Consider the following 19,269-nt stretch of genomic DNA (forward strand, 5'->3'; position numbering starts at 1 on the left):
AATGGCCGCCCCCATACATCGCACGTGGCTGGGGCGGTCCAAGATGGCGGCGCCCCTCCTCCCCTCGTGGTGGCCGGGACCCAAAATGGCGGCGTCTGCGGGTCGCACATGGTGTGCTGGGGGGGCTCGGGAGCGCTAGGACCGCGAGCGCTAGGACCGCGAGGACCGCGCGGAGCTCCCTCACCGCGAGCGCTAGGACCGCGAGCGCTAGGACCGCGCGGAGCTCCCTCACCGGGGACAGCGGTGGTCGGGGCCCAAGTCGGCGGCGCCGGCGGGTCAGGCGTGGGGCCGCGAGCGCTAGGACCGCGCGGATCTCCCTCACCGGGGACAGCGGTGGTCGGGGCCCAGGTCGGCGGCACCGGCGGGTCAGGCGTGGGGCGCGCGGTGGGGGTTAGGGTGGCGTTAGGGACGCGGAAAACTCCCTCCTCTCCGTGGGGAGTGTTGGCCGGGACCCAAAGCGGTAGCGCCGGCGGCGGGTCATACATGGGCTGCGGGGAGGGGGGTTGGGGGGGCGTAGGCGGCATGCAGGGCTCCCAGTTCTCCCGGGACCGCGGTGGTCGGGACCCAGAGCGGCTGCGCCTGCGGGTCGCACATGGCGTGCTGGGGGGGTTGGGGCGCGTAAACTGCTTGCAGGGCTCCCTGTGCTCCCGGGACAGCGGCGACCTCGTGGGACCGGCACACAACCGCATAGTGGCCCTTTTTCCCGCAGCTTTTGCAGATGGCTGCGCGGGCCGGACAGCGCTGCCGGGGGTGTTTCGCCTGGCCGCAGAAATAACAGCGGGCGCCCCCGGTGCGACTCGGCGTTTGCACCGCGCAAGCCTGTGGGGGGGTAGGGGGTTTGCCGCGACGGGTACGTACGGGGCCCAATGGGTTGCCGCGCGGTCGGGGCCGTAGGCGCGGGTATTACGCGCGGCCACGTCTAAGGAGGCTGCTAGGGCCCGTGCCTCTGAGAGTCCTAGCGACTCTTTTTCTAGAAGTCTTTGGTGGATTTGGGAGGATTGCATACCTGCCACAAAAGCATCGCGCATTAACATGACGGTGTGTTCGTTTGCGTTCACCGACGGGCAGCTGCAGGCTCGTCCCAAAATCAGCAGCGCGGCGTAGAACTTGTCCATCGATTCTCCGGGAGCTTGCCGTCTCGTCGCGAGCTGGTAGCGAGCGTAGATTTGGTTAACTGGGCAAACGTAGAGTCTTTTCAGTGCTGCGAACGCCGTCTGGAAATCGTCCGAGTCTTCGATGAGGGAGAAAATCTCCGTGCTCACCCTCGAGTGCAGGACCTGCAGTTTTTGGTCTTCTGTGACCCGGCCGGTGGTCGTTCTGATGTAGGCCTCGAAGCAAGTTTGCCAGTGCTTGAAGGCTGCTGCCGCGTTCACTGCGTGGGGGCTGATCCTCAGGCATTCCGGAATGATCCTGAGCTCCATAGTCCTTTTTTTTAGGCACGCTTAATAAATTGTAGCGCACAAAGACTCCATGAGACGAATAGAGTGAAGTCGATGAGGCTTTATTAAGCGTGTCTGTTCCCCCGCAGCTCGATAGTAACTGGCCTGCGGGGGAAGACTCCGGCTTCTTATACTCCGCCTTCAGGGCGGAGCTTGAGGTCAACGGCCAACCAGGACCCGGGATCTGTCAGCCAATGACATTAGGGCTTCCAGTCCCACATGACCCCCAATACATACTACCACATTCACCCCTTGTCAAAAATGAACCCGGCGGGGTGATGCTTCGTATGGTGGTAAGGGTTTACAGGGCTGGTCCTGGGAGGATAAAACATTCACATGGCAATACAGTATTGGACAATTTTGTCCTGTTGCAACTATTTACAGAGGGTATAGGAAGAAAAGCAAAATGTTCTTGTGAACAGTCCATATTTGTTTTACATCGACGCCACGAGTCGGTCGGGCGGTCTGGTCGTCCGTGTCGATCGCCTCGGCCCCGGTGGTGGTGGTGGTGCTTGTATCGGTGTTGTCGTCTCCGGGAGCCTTACGGTTTCAGCTTGGGCTTTATTCCTGGTCGGGCCTGGGAGGAGGACTGATCCTCCTGGGAAGGGGGCGGTCGCGGGGTGCGGCGGTGGCAGGAAGGGGGGGTTGGGTTGATGGTGTCGGGGGGGTGTGCGTGTTGCCGGCGGGCGCCAGATCCCGCAGGGAGACCGTGTCCTGTCGGCCGTCAGGGTACTCCACGTAGGCGTACTGGGGGTTCGCGTGGAGGAGGTGAACCCTTTTGACCAACGGGTCCGCCTTATGTGCCCGTACATGCTTTCGGAGCAGGATGGGTCCTGGGGCCGCCAGCCAGGTCGGCAGCGACGTTCCAGAGGAGGACCTCCTAGGGAAGACAAGGAGACGCTCATGTGGCGTTTGATTAGTGCTCGTACATAATAACGACCGGATGGAATGGAGAGCGTCCGGGAGGACCTCCTGCCACCGTGAAACTGGGAGGTCCCTGGACCGTAGGGCCAGTAGGACGGCCTTCCAGACCGTGCCGTTCTCCCTTTCTACTTGCCCGTTCCCCCAGGGGTTGTAGCTGGTCGTCCAATGTCAGCCAATGACATTAGGGCTTCCAGTCCCACATGACCCCCAATACATACTACCACAGGGGGCGAAACCCACACAAACACGGGGAGAATGTGCAAACTCCACACGGACTGTGACCCAGCGCCGGGATCAAACCTGGGACCTCAGCACCGTGAGACTGCAGTGCTAACCACTGCGCCACCGCGCTGCCCTTCAGCAATTTAAACCTATCGACCATCTCCGCATCGGAGCCATTTAGTAGATAGGGGCATGTGTCCTACTACGCTTCCTGAAGTCGATGATCAGTTCCTCGGTCTTTCCAACATTTAGAGAGAGGTTGTTTTCGGTGCAACCAAGTGATTTATCTCCCTCCTGTAGTCTGATTCGTCGTTGTTTGAGATATGACCCACCAGAGCTGTATCATCCGCAAACGTAAAGATTGAGTTGGAGTTAAATCTTGCCACACAGTCATGTGCGTATAGAGAGTACAGTAGAGGACTGAGCACACATCCTTGCGGGGCCCCGGTGTTGAGGACCATTATGGAGGAGATGCTGTTACCTATCCGGACAGATTGCGGTCTGTTGGTGCGGAAGTCGAGGATCCAGCTGCACAGGGAGGGGTCAAGTCCAAGATTGCAGAGTTTGGTTATTAGTCATGTCGGGATAATGATGTTGAAGGCGGAGCTGTAGTCTTATGAACAGCAGCCTGACATAGGTGTCCTTGTTGTCGAGGTGTTCGAGTGTTGATTGTAGTGCCAGGGACATAGCATCTGCTGTGGATCGGTTGCGGTAATAGGCAAACTGCAGTGGATCGAGACCGTCTGGGAGGCTGGCGTTGATCCGTCTCATGACTAGCCGCTCAAAGCATTTCATGACGGGCAGCACGGTAGCCTTGTGGATAGCACAATTGCTTCACAGCTCCAGGGTCCCAGGTTCGATTCTGGCTTGGGTCACTGTCTGTGCGGAGTCTGCACATCCTCCCCGTGTGTGCGTGGGTTTCCTCCGGGTGCTCCGGTTTCCTCCCACAGTCCAAAGATGTGCAGGTTAGGTGGATTGGCCATGATAAATTGCCCTTAGTGTCCAAAATTGCCCTTAGTGTTGGGTGGGATTGCTGGGTTGTGGGGATGGGGTGGCGGTGTTGACCTTGGGTGGGGGGCTCTTTCCAGGAGCCGGTGCAGACTCGATGGGCTGAATGGCCTCCTTCTGCACTGTAAATTCTATGATAACTGTGATGATAACAGAGCAGCACGGTAGCATTGTGGATAGCACAATTGCTTCACAGTTCCAGGGTCCCAGGTTCGATTCTGGCTTGGGTCACTGTCTGTGCGGAGTCTGCACATCCTCCCTGTGTGTGCGTGGGTTTCCTGCGGGTGCTCCGGTTTCCTCCCACAGTCCAAAGGTGTGCGGGTTAGGTGGATTGGCCATGCTAAATTGCCCATAGTGTCCGAAATTGCCCCTAGTGTTGGGTGGGTTACTGGGTTATGGGGATCGGGTGGAGGTGTGGATCTTGGGTAGGGTGTGTAGCCACCTAAATTGGCCAACTCCCGATTTAAAATGGCGAACGGCAAAGGCTGATGGGAAAGTCAGCCAACATAGACAGAAACCAGCAGCTGCAGGTTTGCTGTGTATTGAACTCTGCAAAAACCAGACAACATCGATACCAGCGACCATCAGCATAACAAAGTAGCAGCCATCTGCATACTGATGAGCAATCCCCGGGAACAATAAGTAACATTTTGGACACACAAAGCAAAGCCAGACTCCTCGGCGCCAGCAGGAGCCAACACAAAGGGGGTGAACGAGCAGCTCAAGACCGCCCATCGATCAGGGAACCGCTCCAGTATTGGAGAAAATCGAACCAAGCGATTGGGACAATGTCTAATCACTTGGGACCAGGTACAGGGTCCGCCCCGAAAGGCGGGAAGCCCCTGGGGACTACAAGAGTTGAGCCCCAAGTTCAAATCGCTCTCTTCACCTCTGCGTCCTGCCCGGGTCACCCAGCAACACGAACCAACATTGACCGTGACCGGTGCAGTGATCGCCGAAAGCCCGTAAGTCTTAATTCAACGCTCGCTACGAGATAGGTGCGACCAATCCGTACCAAATTCGAATCCCGCAGGCTCAGAACCCGAACGAAAGGCTATTTGTTCCCCTGACCTGGTGGGCCAGTCCGAAGTTAAATATAGGCCTGGTAGTTGTAGAAGTAGCTTAGACGTAGAATTGTTTTTAAAAAAAGTTTCCAAACACAATTATTCCTCCTTATAAATCAACAAAAACGGTAACACAATAACTAATAGATAACATGGTTTAAATAAAGTAGTGAACTAACAAAGTAACACGAAATAGTGCTCCCCCCCCCCGCCCCTCCACCCCATCTAGAACAAAAACAATTTACCCCCCCCTTTCCTCCCCCCCCCCTCCTCTCTTTCTGGGCTGCTGCTGCTGGCTTTCTATTTTCCCCCTAACGTTCTGCTAGATAGTCGAGGAACGGTTGCCACCGCCTGGTGAACCCCTGAGCCGATCCTCTCAGCGCAAACTTCATCCGTTCCAGTTTTATGAACCCCGCCATATCGTTTATTCAGGCCTCCACGCCGGGGGGTTTCGCTTCCTTCCACATGAGTAAAATCCTACGCCGGGCTACTAGGGACGCAAAGGCCACAATATTGGCCTCTTTCGCCTCCTGCACTCCCGGCTCATCTGCTACCCCAAATATAGCTAACCCCCAGCTTGGCGTGACCCGGACCTTCACCACCTTTGAGATCACTCTTGCCACTCCCCTCCAGTACTCCTCCAATGCTGGACACGACCAAAACATGTGTGTGTGGTTTGCCGGGCTTCCCCCGCACCTCCCGCACCTCCCGCACCTGTCCTCCACTCCGAAGAACCTGCTCAACCTAGCTCCCGTTATGTGTGCTCTATGTAGCACCTTGAATTGGACCAGGCTAAGCCTGGCACACGAGGAAGAGGAATTTACCCTACTTAGGGCATCAGCCCACAAACCCTCCTCAATCTCCTCCCCGAGCTCTTCTTCCCATTTTCCTTTCAGCTCTTCTACCAGCTCCTCCCCCTCTTCTCTCATCTCCCGGTATATTTCGGACACTTTGCCCTCCCCGACCCACCCCCCCGAAAGCACTCTATCCTGGATTCCCTGTGTCGGGAGCAGCGGAAATTCCCTCACCTGTTGTCTCGTGAATGCCCTCACCTGCATATACCTAAAGATATTCCCCGGAGGCAGCTCATACTTTTCCTCTCGCGCTCCCAAGCTCGCAAACGTCCCATCTATAAATAAGTCTCCCACTCTCCTAATTCCTGCCCGGTGCCAACTCTGGAACCCTCCGTCCAGCCTTCCTGGGACAAACCTATGGTTGTTCCTGATCGGGGACCACACCGAGGCTCCCAATACACCCTTCTGTCGCCTCCATTGCCCCCAGATACTTAATGTTGCCGCCACCACTGGGTTTGTGGTAAACCTTTTCGGGGAGAGCGGTAGTGGCGCCGTCACCAGCGCTTTTAAGCTCGTTCCTTTACAGGACGCCATCTCCAGCCTTTTCCACGCCGCCCCCTCTCCCTCTATCATCCACTTGCGGATCATCTCCACATTGGCGGCCCAGTAATAGTCGCACAAATTCGGCAACGGCAGTCCCCCTCTGTCCCTGCTACGTTGCAGGAACCCCCTCCTTACCCTCGGGGCCTTCCCTGCCCACGCGAAGCTCATGATGCTCCTATCTATTTTTTTGAAAAAGGCCTTAGTGATCAATATAGGGAGACATTGAAACACAAATAGGAACCTCGGGGGGACCATCATCTTAATCGCCTGCACTCTGCCCGCCAGTGACAGCGGCTGCATGTCCCACCTTTTGAAATCCTCTTCCATTTGCTCCACCAGCCGAGTCAGATTGAGTCTGTGGAAGGTTCCCCAGCTCCTAGCGATCTGAATCCCCAGGTCTCGGAAGTTTCTTTCCACTCTCCTTAGCGGCAGGCCATCTATCCCTCTACTCTGGTCCCCAGGGTGTATCACAAAAAGCTCACTCTTCCCCATGTTAAGCCTATATCCCGAGAAATCTCCAAACTCCCTCAATATCTGCATAACCTCTGTCATCCCCCCCCACTGGATCCGCCACATACAGCAGTAGGTCATCTGCGTAGAGTGACACTCGGTGTTCCTCTCCCCCTCTAACCACCCCTCTCCATTTCCTGGAGTCTCTCAGCGCTATGGCCAGTGGTTCAATTGCCAGCGCGAACAGTAATGGGGACAGTAATGTTCCCCTATGTAACTGAAAATACTCCGATCTTTGCCGATTTGTGACTACACTTGCCATTGGGGTCCCATAGAGCAGTTTAACCCAGCTGACAAACCCCTCCCTGAACCCAAACCTCCTCAGCACCTCCCATAAATACTCCCACTCTACCCTATCAAATGCCTTCTTTGCATCCATTGTCGCCACTATCTCTGCCTCCCCATCTGCTGGGGGCATCATTATCACCCCCCAATAGCCGTCGCACGTTGACATTCAATTGTCTCCCCTTTACGAACCCTGTCTGATCTTCGTGCACCACCCCCGGGACACAATCCCCTATCCTCATTGTCAGCACTTTTGCCAGCAACTTGGCGTCCACATTCAGGAGCGAGATAGGCCTATAAGACCCGCATTGCAGCGGATCTTTATCTCGCTTCAGGATTAGTGATATCGCCGCCTCCGACATTGTCGGGGGTAGAGTCCTTCCTTCTCTGGACTCGTTAAAGGTTCTTACCAGCAGCGGGGCCAACAAGTCCACGTATTTCCTGTAAAATTCCACCGGGAACCCGTCAGGTCCCGGGGCCTTCCCTGCCTGCATGTTCCCCAGCCCTTTGGTCACCTCATCCACCCCAATTGGCGCCCCCAGGCCTGCCACCTCCTCCTCCTCCACCCTCGGGAACCTTAGTTGGTCCAGAAACCGCTGCATCCCCTCTTTTCCCTCCGGGGGTTGGGACCTATATAACCTCTCGTAAACGGTCTTAAACACCTCATTTACCTTCCCTGCTCTCCACATCGTAGTTCCCGTTTCATCCCTAACTCCTCCTATTTCCCTCGCCGCTGTCCTCTTACGAAGCTGGTGGGCCAACAGGCGACTCGCCTTTTCCCCATATTCATATCTCATCCCCTGTGCCTTCCTCCACTGTGCCTCTGCCCTCCCTGTGGTCAGCAGGTCGAACTCCGTCTGGAGTCGTCGCCTCTCCCTATATAGTCCTTCGTCCGGGGCCTCCGCATGTCTTTTATCCACACTCAAAATCTCCCCCAGTAATCTTTCCCTTTCTGTGGCCTCTGTTTTCCCCTTGTGAGCCCTGATGGAGATCAACTCTCCCCTGACCACTGCCTTCAGCGCTTCCCATACTACCCCCACTCGGACCTCCCCATCATCATTGGCCTCCAGGTACCTTTCGATACATCCCCGCACCCTTCCGCAGACTCCCTCATCCGCCAATCATCCCACATCCAGTCGCCAGAGTGGATGCTGCTCCCTCTCCTCTCCTAGTTCCAGATCCACCCAATGTGGGGCATGGTCTGAAACAGCTATGGCCGAGTACTCCGTTCCTTCCACCCTCGAAATCAGTGACCTTCCCAGAACGAAGAAATCTATCCGGGAGTATACCTTATGGACGTGGGAGAAAAAGGAGAACTCTTTGGCCAGCGGCCTAGCAAATCTCCACGGATCCACTCCCCCCATCTGGTCCATAAACTCCCTAAGCACCTTGGCCGCTGCCGGCCTTCTTCCGGTCCTGGATCTAGATCTATCTAACCCTGGGTCTAGCACGGTGTTGTAGTCCCCCCCCCCATTACCAGGTTTCCTACCTCCAGGTCCGGGATACGTCCCAGCATCCGCTTCATAAATCCCGCATCATCCCAGTTCGGGGCATATACGTTGACCAGCACGACCTCCATTCCCTGCAGTCTGCCACTCACCATCACATACCTGCCCCCGCTGTCCGCTACAATGCTCCTAGCCTCGAACGACACCTGTTTCCCCACCAATATGGCCACCCCTCTATTCTTTGCATCCAGCCCTGAGTGGAACACCTGTCCCACCCATCCTTTCCTTAACCTAACCTGGTCGCCACCTTCAGATGCGTCTCTTGAAGCATGGCCACGTCTGCCTTCAGTCCCTTTAAGTGCGCGAGCACTCGGGCCCTCTTAATCGGCCCATTTAGGCCTCTCACGTTCCACGCGTTCAGCCGGATTGGGGGGCTGCCCGGCCCCCCTCCCCTGACGACTAACCATCACCCTCTCTGGGCCAGTCCCATGTCCCGGTCCCGCGCACCCACCCGTCCCCCAGGCGGCGCATTCCCGCCCCGACCACCTTTTCTCTTACCAGCTCCCTTTCGATCCCAGCAGCAGCAACCCAGTTGTGCCCCCCCCCCCCCGCTAGATCCCCATCTAGCATGGTTACTCCCCCCATATTGCTTCCGAAAGTCAGCTGACTTCAACTGACCCCAGCTTCTCCCGCTCTCTCCTTGACCCCCCCGTGTGTGGAACTCCCATCCTCCTTGCGCCTATCTTCCCGTCATCATCTCTCTAGCGCGGGAAAAGACCCGCGCTTTCCTTGAACCATCCCGCCCCCCATGGCGCAGCTCCCCCTACAGCCCCGTTCCCATTCCCCATCCCCCGACTGTGTCTCTTTTCCCTCCCACCGGCGCCCACATTTCTCAGTGTCCCCCCCGTCAAAGACCATCCCGATACAGTGAACCTCCCTTTCCCCAATTTACATCTCTATACATCAACATTGTCGTTTCCCCTCCAACATCAGTCCCTCAGTTCTGGTCCAGTTTCTCTTTTTGGATGAAGGCCTATGCTTCTTCCGACGTTTCAAAATAGTAATGTCTATCCTGGTACGTGACCCATAATCGCGCCGGCTGCAACATCCCGAACTTTACTTTCTTCTTATGCAGCACCTCCTTGGCTCGATTGAAACTCGCTCTCTTTCTCGCCACCTCCGCGCTCCAGTCCTGATACACTCGTATCACCGCATTCTCCCATCTGCTACTCCGTACCTTCTTGGCCCAGCTCAAAACAACTTCTCTGTCGTTGAAGCGGTGAAATCGCAGGACCATCGCCCTTGGTGGTTCTCCAGCCTTTGGTCTCCTCGCAGGGACCCGGTGAGCCCCTTCCACTTCTAAGGGGCCCAAGGGGGCCTCAGCTCCCATTAGTGAGCGTAGCATCGTGCTCGCATAAGCCTCGCCGTCAGCTCCTTCCACTCCCTCGGGGAGACGCAGGATCCGGAGGTTCTTTCTCCTTGATCTATTTTCCAGGACTTCAATTCTTTCGATGCACTTCTTATGAAGCGCCTCATGCGTCTGCATTTGCCACCAATCTTTTTCTTGCACACTGGGGGGGACTCCCTGTTGCTTCACCCCACACCGGGTTTTGTCACAAACATTTCCCGTTGGGGCTCTCAAAAAGAGCCCGAATGTCCGTCAGAGCTGGAGCCGCCGAAATGTGCGGCTTAGCTGAGCATCGCCGCAAATGGAAGTTTAGACGTAGAATTTGTGCATGAGTAGCGATTACTGTGTATAATAAATGTGCTTTGATTTAAATCTTACTAATCGGTGTATTGGGTTATTAATCATTACTCGGACCTGAACCTCGTGGCGGTATCAGAAAGATACCTGGCGACTCGAGAACAAAGGTAATAAAACAGAGCAATTGAACCAAGGAGAAAGTTCGCAACAGGTGCTCTTTCCAAGAGCCGGTGCAGACTCGATGGGCCGAATGGCCTCCTTCTGCACTGTAAATTCTATGATTCTATGATGTCAGGGCCACCGGTTGGTTATCGTTGAGACAGGCTACCTTGTTCTTCTTTGGTACTGGTATTATGGTGGTCTTCTTGAAGGAGGTAGGGACCTTGGAGCAGAGGAGTGAGGTGTTGAAGATATCTTCGAGTACACTCGCCAGCTGGTCAGTGCAGGCTCTGAGTGCTCGCCCAGGGACTCCGGCGGGGCCCGTCGCTTTCCGCGGATTCACTTTCAAGAAGGCAGCTCTTACCTCTGGGGCTGTACTGGTGGGTGTGGGTAGAGAGAGAGAGACAGAGAGACAGACAGTGAGAGAGACAGAGAAAGTGCGAGAGAGTGAGAGACAGACCATGGGAGAGAGAGAGGGATAGAGTGAGAGGGACAGAGATAGAGGGAGACATGGAAACAGAGTTAGAGAGAGACAGAGAGTAACAGACAGAGAGATTGAGACATAGAGAGACAGACAGAGGAAGAGAAACTGACAGAGAGAGAAAGATGGACTGAGAGAGACAGAGACCATGAGAGAGAGAGAGAGAGACAGAGACTGTTAGAGAGAGAGGGAGAGACAGAAAGAGAAAAAGCAGACCGCGAGAGATACAGACTGAGAGAGAGACAGTCCAAGAGAGACAGACTGCGAAAGAGATGGATCGAGAGACAGACAGAGACAGAGAGAGAGAGAGAGATGTAGGGAGATAGAGACAGAGAGAGAGAGAGAGAGAGAGAGAGAGCGAGATAGAGAGAGAGAAGCAGAGAGAGAGACAGGCCATGCGAGAGTGACAGAGAGAGAGAAACAGAGACAGTGAGAGAGAGGCAGTGAGAGAGAGAGGGACACAAAGTGTGGTAAACACCACTGGTCACATACTACGTGTATTAGGGTACTGCCACTGTACTACAGTTAATACTGTAAATCCCAGCCTGCTGGCTCCTCCCAGCCGGCGACGTATAAAAGTGTCTGCTTCCCTGCGCTGCTTCCATTCTGGTTCCAGCTGCAGGAGGCTGAACATCCAGTGCAATAAAGCCTCGATAGTTTCACCATTTTGTCTCGTGGTCATTGATGGCACATCACAAAGACAGAAAGGGAAAGAGAGAGGGGCAGAGAGAGTGAGCAGGGAGACAGATCGAGAGAGAGAGACAGAGACCGAGGGAGAGAGCCCGATGGAAAGAGAACAAAACAGAGAGAGGAAGAAGGAGAGACAGAGTGACGAAGAGCAAAACGTCCCTCTTTCTCGGGGCTCAGTTTCTGACCTTTCTCATGCTAATCGAGGTTTCCACACCAGGTCGAATATCAAAACCTCCATCCTCCATGAATGGGAACTTGTTGCGCTCATGGACCATCACCCGGGCCCCAGCCTCAGTGGACAGTAGCGGAATATAATCATTCTGTACGGTCTTCAATAGCAAGGAGAGACCTGGGAGGAGATAGAGAGCAGAGATTTACTCTGTATCTAACCCCGTGCTGTACCTGTCCTGGGAGTGTTTGATGGGGACAGTGTAGAGGGAGCTTTACTCTGTCTCTAACCCCGTGCTGTACCTGTCCTGGGAGTGTTTGATTTGGACAGTGTGGAGGGAGCTTTACTCTGTATCTAACCCCGTGCTGTACCTGTCCTGGGAGTGTTTGATGGGGACAGTGTGGAGGGAGCTTTACGCTGTATCTAACCCGTGCTGTGCCTGTCCTGGGTGTGTTTGATTTGGACAGTGTGGAGGGTGCTTTAATCTGTATCTAACCCGTGCTGTACCTATCCTGGGAGTGTTTGATGGACACGGTGTAGAGGGAGCTTTACTCTGTAACTAACCCCGTGTTGAACTGTTTCATTTGGACAGTGTGGAGGGAGCTTTATTCTGCATTTAACTCCATGTTGTGCCTTTCCTGGGAGTGTTTGATGGGGACAGTGCAGATGGAACTTTATTCTGTATCTAACCCTGTGCTGTACCTGTCCTGGGGGAGATTGATGGGGGCAGTGTAGAGGGAGCTTTACTCTGTATCTAATCCTGTGCTGTGTCTGTCCTGAGAGTGTTTGATGGGGACAGTGCAGAGGGAGCTTTACTTTGTATCTAACCCTGTGCTGTACCTGTCCTGGGAGTGTTTGATGGGGACAGTGTAGAGGGAGCTTTACTCTGTATCTAACCCCGTGCTGTACCTGTCCTGGGAGTGTTTGATGGGGCAGTGGCAGTGTAGAGGGATCTTGCCTCTTTATCTAACCCCATGCTGTACCTGTCCTGGGAGTGTTTGATGGAGCAGTGTAGAGGGAGTTGACTCTGTGTCTAACCCCGTGCTGTACCTGTCCTGGGAGTGTTTGATGGGGACAGTGTAGAGGGAGCTTGACTCTGTATCTAACCCCGTGCTGTCCCTGTCCTGGGAGTGTTTGATGGGGACAATGTAGAGGGAGCTTTACTCTGTATCCAACCTCGTGCTGTACCTGTCCTGGGTGTGTTTGATTTGGACAGTGTGGAGGGAGCTTTAATCTGTATCTAACCCATGCTGTACCTGTCCTGGGAGTGTTTGATGGGGACAGTGTGGAGGTGGATTTACTCTGTATCTAACCCGTGCTGTACCTGTCCTGGGAGTGTTTGATGGACACGGTGTAGAGGGTGCTTTACACTGTATCTAACCCCGTGTTGTACTGTTTGATTTGGACAGTGTGGATGGATCTTTATTCTGCATCTAACTCCATGTTGTACCTGTCCTGGGAGTGTTTGATGGGGACAGTGCAGATGGAACTTTATTCTGTATCTAACCCAGTGCTGTACCTGTCCTGGGGGAGTTTGATGGGGACAGTGTAAAGCGAGCTTTACTCTGTATATAATCCTGTGCTGTGTCTGTCCTGAGAGTGTTTGATGGGGACAGTGCAGTGGGAGCTTTACTCTGTATCTAACCGCGTGCTGTACCTGTCCTGGGAGTGTTTGATGGGGCAGTGTAGAGGGAGCTTGACTCTGTATCTAACACCGTGCTGTACCTGTCCTGGGAGTGTTTGATGGGGACAGTGCAGAGGGACCTTTACTCTGTATCTAACTCCATGCTGTACCTGTCCTGGGTATGTTTGATTTGGACAGTGTGGAGGGAGCTTTATTCTGTATCTAACTCCATGGTGTACCGGTCCTGGGAGTTTTTGAATGGGACAGTGTACAGGGAGCTTTACTCTCTATCTAACCCTGTGTAGTTATTGTCCTGGGAGTGTTTGTTGTGGACAGTGTGTGGTAGTCACCATTGTTGTATTGTATATACCGAATGCGAGGGGTATTACGGTAAGGCTCCTGTACTACAGGTATGGGGGTCGATCCCTGCCTGTTGGCTCCGCCCAGTAGGCGGAGTATAAATGTGTGGGCTCTCTGAGCTGCAGCCATTTCGGCAGCAGCTGCGGGAGGCCACACATCTCTGTGTAATAAAGCCTCGATTACTCTCTACTCTCGTCTCGTCGTAATTGATAGTGCATCAATTTATTACACAGAGATTTTACAAAGATGGATCTCCGCATCACGCCGGATCGCCTGCAGCTGCATCCTCAAGCAGACAAGGCCAAGTCGGCCTTCGCACATTGGCTAGCTTGCTTTGAAGCCTACATCGGATCGGCGACAGACCCACCCTCAGAGCCACAGAAGCTCCAGATCCTTTACACGCGGCTGAGCTCCGATATCTTTCCCCTCATCCGGGACGCGCCGACCTACGCTGAGGCCATGGCGCTACTGAAGGAGAACTACACTCAGCAGACCAACAAAATCTATGCCAGGCACCTCCTGTCCACGCGGCATCAACTCCCCGGTGAGTCTGTGGAAGATTTCTGGCGTGCCCTGCTCGCCCTGGTGAGAGACTGCGATTGCCAGGCCGTTTCGGCCATTGAACATTCTGACCTGCTAGTTAGAGATGCGTCCGTTACGGGCATAGGGTCGGCCGACATCCGCCACGCCTCTTAGAAGGGGCTACCCTCGACCTCGCGGCGACAAAGAAACTAGCGATCTCGCTCACAGTCGCCTCATGCAACGTACAGGCGTATGCCCCCGACCGCACGGCCCACCCCTCCTGGGCATCGTGGACCCCGCCAGCGAACACCCCACCGTGGACCCCATCGGCGACCTCCCCCAGCCAACCCCAGACCTACGCCACGCGGCAGCCAACCAACCCCGGGGGACCCAAGTGCTACTTCAGCGGACTGACAAAACACCCCCGGCAGCGCTGCCCGGGGCGGGGTACGCCCTGCAAGGCTGGCGGGAAGAAAGGACATTTTGCTGCTGTGTGCCAGGCCCGCTCGATCGCCGCTATTGTCCCTGTACCCCCCACGTGCGGCCTGTGGGTGCTGCCATCTTGCTCGCCTCACAACCCGTGTGGCCCGTGGGTGCTGCCATCTTGCTCGCCTCACAACCCGTGCGGCCTGTGGGTGCTGCCATCTTGCTCGCCTCACAACCCGTGTGGCCCGTGGGTGCTGCCATCTTGCTCGCCTCACAACCCGTGTGGCCCGTGGGTGCTGCCATCTTGCTCGCCTCACAACCCGTGTGGCCCGTGGGTGCCGCCATCTTGCTCGTCATCTTGCTCGCCTCAGGACACGTGCAGCCCGTGGGTGCCGCCATCTTGCTCGCCTCACAACCCGTGTGGCCCGTGGGTGCCGCCATCTTGCTCGTCATCTTGCTCGCCTCAGGACACGTGCAGCCCGTGGGTGCCGCCATCTTGCTCGCCTCACAACCCGTGAGGCCCGTGGGCGCCGCCATCTTCGCCGCTTTAGGACCCCTGCTCATCGACCACCTCATCAGGCCGCTCGTCACCTGCAACCGCCGCTGACCAGCCGCGTCTCGCCTCCATCACGATCGACCAGTCCCGACCGCGCAACCTCGCGACCATGTCGACGACAGTGAAGGTCGACGGGCACAAGATATCCCGCTTCTGGGAGCATTGAGAGCTTCATCCACCCCGATACGGTAAGGCGCTGCTCCCTCACGGTACACCCCATTAACCAGAAAATCTCCCTGGCCTCCGGATCCCACTCCGTGGCGATCCGGGGGTACTGCACCGCTGCCCTCACCGTCCAGGGCGTAGAGTTCAGCGGCTTCCGTCTCTGCGTCCTCCCCAACCTCTGTGCTGCCTTGCTACTCGGCCCGGACTCCCAGTGCAACCTCCAGAGCCTAACCCTGAAATTTGGCGGGCCCCTACCACCCCTTACTGTCTGCGGTCTCACGAATCTTAAGGTCGACCCGTGTTCTCTGTTTGCAAACCTCACCCCGGATTGCAAACCCGTCGCCACCAGGAGCAGACGGTACAGCGCCCAGGACAGGACCTTCATCAGGTCTGAGGTCCAGCGGCTGCCGCGGGAAGGTATTATCGAGGCCAGCAACAGCCCCTGGAGAGCCCAAGTGGTAGTTGTGAAAACTCGGGAGAAAAACAGTATGGTCGTTGACTACAGTCAGACCATCAATCGGTACACGCAGCTCGACGCGTACCCCCTCCCGCGCATATCTGACATGGTCAATCAGATTGCACAGTACCGGGTCTTCTCGACCGCCCGTACACCATGTTTGAAGCGGACGGCCGCCTTTACCACTTCCTTAGGGTTCCCTTTGGCGTCACTAACGGGGCCTCGGTCTTCCAACGGGAGATGGACCGAATGGTTGACCGGTACGGACTGCGGGCCACCTTCCCGTACCTAGATAACGTCACCATCTGCGGCCACGATCAGCAGGACCACGACGCTAACCTTTCCAAATTTCTCCACACCGCCAAACTCGTCAACCTAACCTACAACAAGGAGAAGTGCGTGTTTAGCACGAACCGATTAACCCTCCTCGGCTATGTGGTCCAGAACGGAGTGCTAGGGCCTGACCCAGATCGCATGCGCTCCCTCATGGAACTCCCCCTTCCCCACTGCCCGAAGGCCCTCAAACAATGCCTGGGCTTCTTCTCGTACTACGCCCAGTGGGTCCCTAACTATGCGGACAAGGCCCGCCCACTCATTCACTCCACCGTTTTTCCCATGACGGCCGAGGCTCACCAGGCCTTCAACCGTATCAAGGCCGACATCGCCAAGGCAGCAATGCTCGCGGTCGACGAGACACTCCCCTTCCAAGTGGAGCGCGATGCATCAGACGTCGCTCGAGCCGCTGCCCTCAACCAGGCAGGCAGGCCCGTGGCATTCTTTTCCCGCACCCAAATGCCTCCGAAATTCGGCACTCCTCTGTCGAAAAGGAGGCCCAAGCCATCATTGAAGTTGTGCGGCATTGGAGGCATTACCTAGACGGCAGGAGATTCACTCTCCTCACTGATCAACGGTCGGTTGCCTTCATGTTCGACAACACACAACGGGGTAAGATCAAAAATGATAAGAGCTTGAGGTGGAGGATCGAGCTCTCCACTTACAATTACAAGATTTTGTATCACCCCGGTAAGCTCAATGAACCCCCCGATGCCCTATCCAGAGGTACATGCGCCAGCGCACAAGTGGACCGACTTCGGACCCTGCACGACGATCTCTGTCACCCAGGGGTCGCCCGCTTTTATCACTTCATAAAGGCCCTCAATCTGCCCGACTCCATCGAGGAAGTCAGGGCTGTCACCAGAGACTGCCAGGTCTGCGCGGAGTGTAAACCGCACTTCTACCGGCCAGACCGTGCATGCCTGGTGAAAGCCTCCCGCCCATTTGAACGCCTCAGCGTGAACTTCAAAGGGCCCCTCCCCTCCACCAACCGCAACACGTACTTTCTTAATGTGGTCGACGAATATTCCAGATTCCCCTTCGCCGTCCCATGCCCCGATATGACGTCTGCCACCATCATCAAAGCCCTCAACGCCAGCTTCGCTCTGTTCGTTTTCCCCGCCTACGTCCACAGCAACCGGGGATCCTCATTTATGAGCGATGAGCTGCGGCAGTTCCTGCTCAACAGGGGCACTGCCTCGAGCAGGACGACCAGCTACAACCCCCGGGGAAACGGGCAGGTGGAGCGGGAGAATGGGACGGTCTGGAAGGCCGTCCAGCTGGCACTACGGTCGAGAACTCTCCCGGCCTCCCGCTGGCAGGAGGTCCTGCCCGACGCCCTTCACTCCATTCGGTCGCTCCTGTGCACTGCGACTAACGAAACCCCCCATGAACGTCTCTTTGCCTTCCCCAGGAAGTCCACCTCCGGGGTTTCGCTCCCAACGTGGCTGGCAGCTCCAGGACCCATTCTCCTCCGCAAGCACGTGTGGCTACACAAGGCGGACCCGTTGGTTGAGAGGGTACAGCTACTTCACGCAAACCCACGGTACGCCTACGTAGCGTACCCCGACGGCCGCCAAGACACAGTCTCCCTCAGGGACCTGGCACCAGCTGGGTCCCCCCCTCCCCCCCCCCCCCTCTCTGTCCCGGTGCCACCCTCCCTTCCCCCAGCGCACCCCACCACAGCCCCCACTCCAGGACAATCCGTCCTCCCCTTGGTCCCACCCGGGGATGAAGATGAGGTTGACACGCTCCTGGGGTCACCGACGACCGAACCAATGCCGAAATCGCCACCAGAACTGCGGCGCTCTCAACGACGGATCAAGGCGCCCGATCGTCTGAATTTGTAAACTTTTCCTTAAAATGTTAAACACCTGAATGTAAATAGTTTTCAGGACAATAACTGCACAGGATTAGATAGAGAGTAAAGCTCTCCACCGCTGGAATCTTTTTTAACAGGGGGTGAATGTGGTAGTCACCACTGTTGTATTGTATATACTGCATACGAGGGTATTACTGTAAGGCCCCTGTACTACAGGTACCTGTCCTGGGAGTGTTTGATGGGGACAGTGTAGAGGGAGCTTTACTCTGTATCTAACCCCGTGCTGTACCTGTCCTGGGAGTGTTTGATGGGGACAGTGTCGAGGGAGCTTTACTCTGTATCTAACTCCGTGCTGTACCTGTCCTGGGAGTGTTTGATGGGGACAGTGTAGAGGGAGCTTTACTCTGTATCTAACCCCGTGCTGTACCTGTCCTGGGAGTGTTTGATGGGGACAGTGTAGCGGGAGCTTTACTCTGTATCTAACTCCGTGCTGTACCTGTCCTGGGAGTGTTTGATGGGGACAGTGTAGAGGGAGCTTTACTCTGTATCTAACCCCGTGCTGTACCTGTCCTGGGAGTGTTTGATGGGGACAGTGTAGAGGGAGCTTTACTCTGTATCTAACCCCGTGCTGTACCTGTCCTGGGAGAGTTTAAAGGGGACAGTGTAGAGGGAGCTTTACTCTGTATCTAACCCCATGCTGTACCTGTCCTGGGAGTGTTTGATGGGGACAGTGTAGAGGGAGCTTTACTCTGTATCTAACCCCGAGCTGCACCTGTCCTGGGAGTGTTTGATGGGGACAGTGTAGAGGGAGCTTTACTCTGTATCTAACCCCGAGCTGCACCTGTCCTGGGAGTGTTTGATGGGGACAGTGTAGAGGGAGCTTTACTCTGTATCTAACCCTGTGCTGTACCTGTCCTGGGAGTGTTTGATGGGGACAGTGTAGAGGGAGCTTTACTCTGTATCTCACCCCGTGCTGTACCTGTCCTGGGAGTGTTTGATGGGGACAGTGTAGAGGGAGCTTTACTCTGTATCTAACCCCGTGCTGTACCTGTCCTGGGAGAGTTTAAAGGGGACAGTGTAGAGGGAGCTTTACTCTGTATCTAACCCCATGCTCTACCTGTCCTGGGAGCGTTTGATGGGGACAGTGTAGAGGGAGCTTTACTCTGTATCTAACCCCGTGCTGTACCTGTCCTGGGAGTGTTTGATGGGGACAGTGTAGAGCGAGCTTTACTCTGTATCTAACCCCGTGCTGTACCTGTCCTGCGAGTGTTTGATGGGGACAGTGTAGAGGGAGCTTTACTCTGTATCTCACCCCGTGCTGTACCTGTCCTGGGAGTGTTTGATGGGGACAGTGTAGAGGGAGCTTTACTCTGTACCTACTCCATGCTCTACCTGTCCTGGGAGTTTTGATGTGGACAATGTAGAGGGAGCTTTACTCTGTATCTCACCCCGTGCTGTACCTGTCCTGGGAGTGTTTGAGGGGGACAGTGTAGAGGGAGCTTT

At 55.6% G+C, this 19,269-nt stretch overlaps 1 protein-coding gene across 2 annotated transcripts in view; it reads right to left on the reverse strand.

Annotated features, from left to right (window-relative positions):
- Positions 1-19,269, reverse strand: part of LOC140392888 (epithelial sodium channel subunit alpha-like) — a 145,385-nt gene that overhangs the window by 51,368 nt on the left and 74,748 nt on the right. For both annotated transcript variants that reach the window (XM_072478650.1, XM_072478649.1), the window contains exon 6: positions 11,518-11,681. In XM_072478650.1, the coding sequence (XP_072334751.1) occupies positions 11,518-11,681 (164 nt within the window). The remainder of the gene's footprint in view (positions 1-11,517; positions 11,682-19,269) is intronic.

The sequence above is a fragment of the Scyliorhinus torazame genome, chromosome 16 (assembly GCF_047496885.1).
Source record: "Scyliorhinus torazame isolate Kashiwa2021f chromosome 16, sScyTor2.1, whole genome shotgun sequence".
Lineage (NCBI taxonomy): Eukaryota > Metazoa > Chordata > Chondrichthyes > Carcharhiniformes > Scyliorhinidae > Scyliorhinus > Scyliorhinus torazame.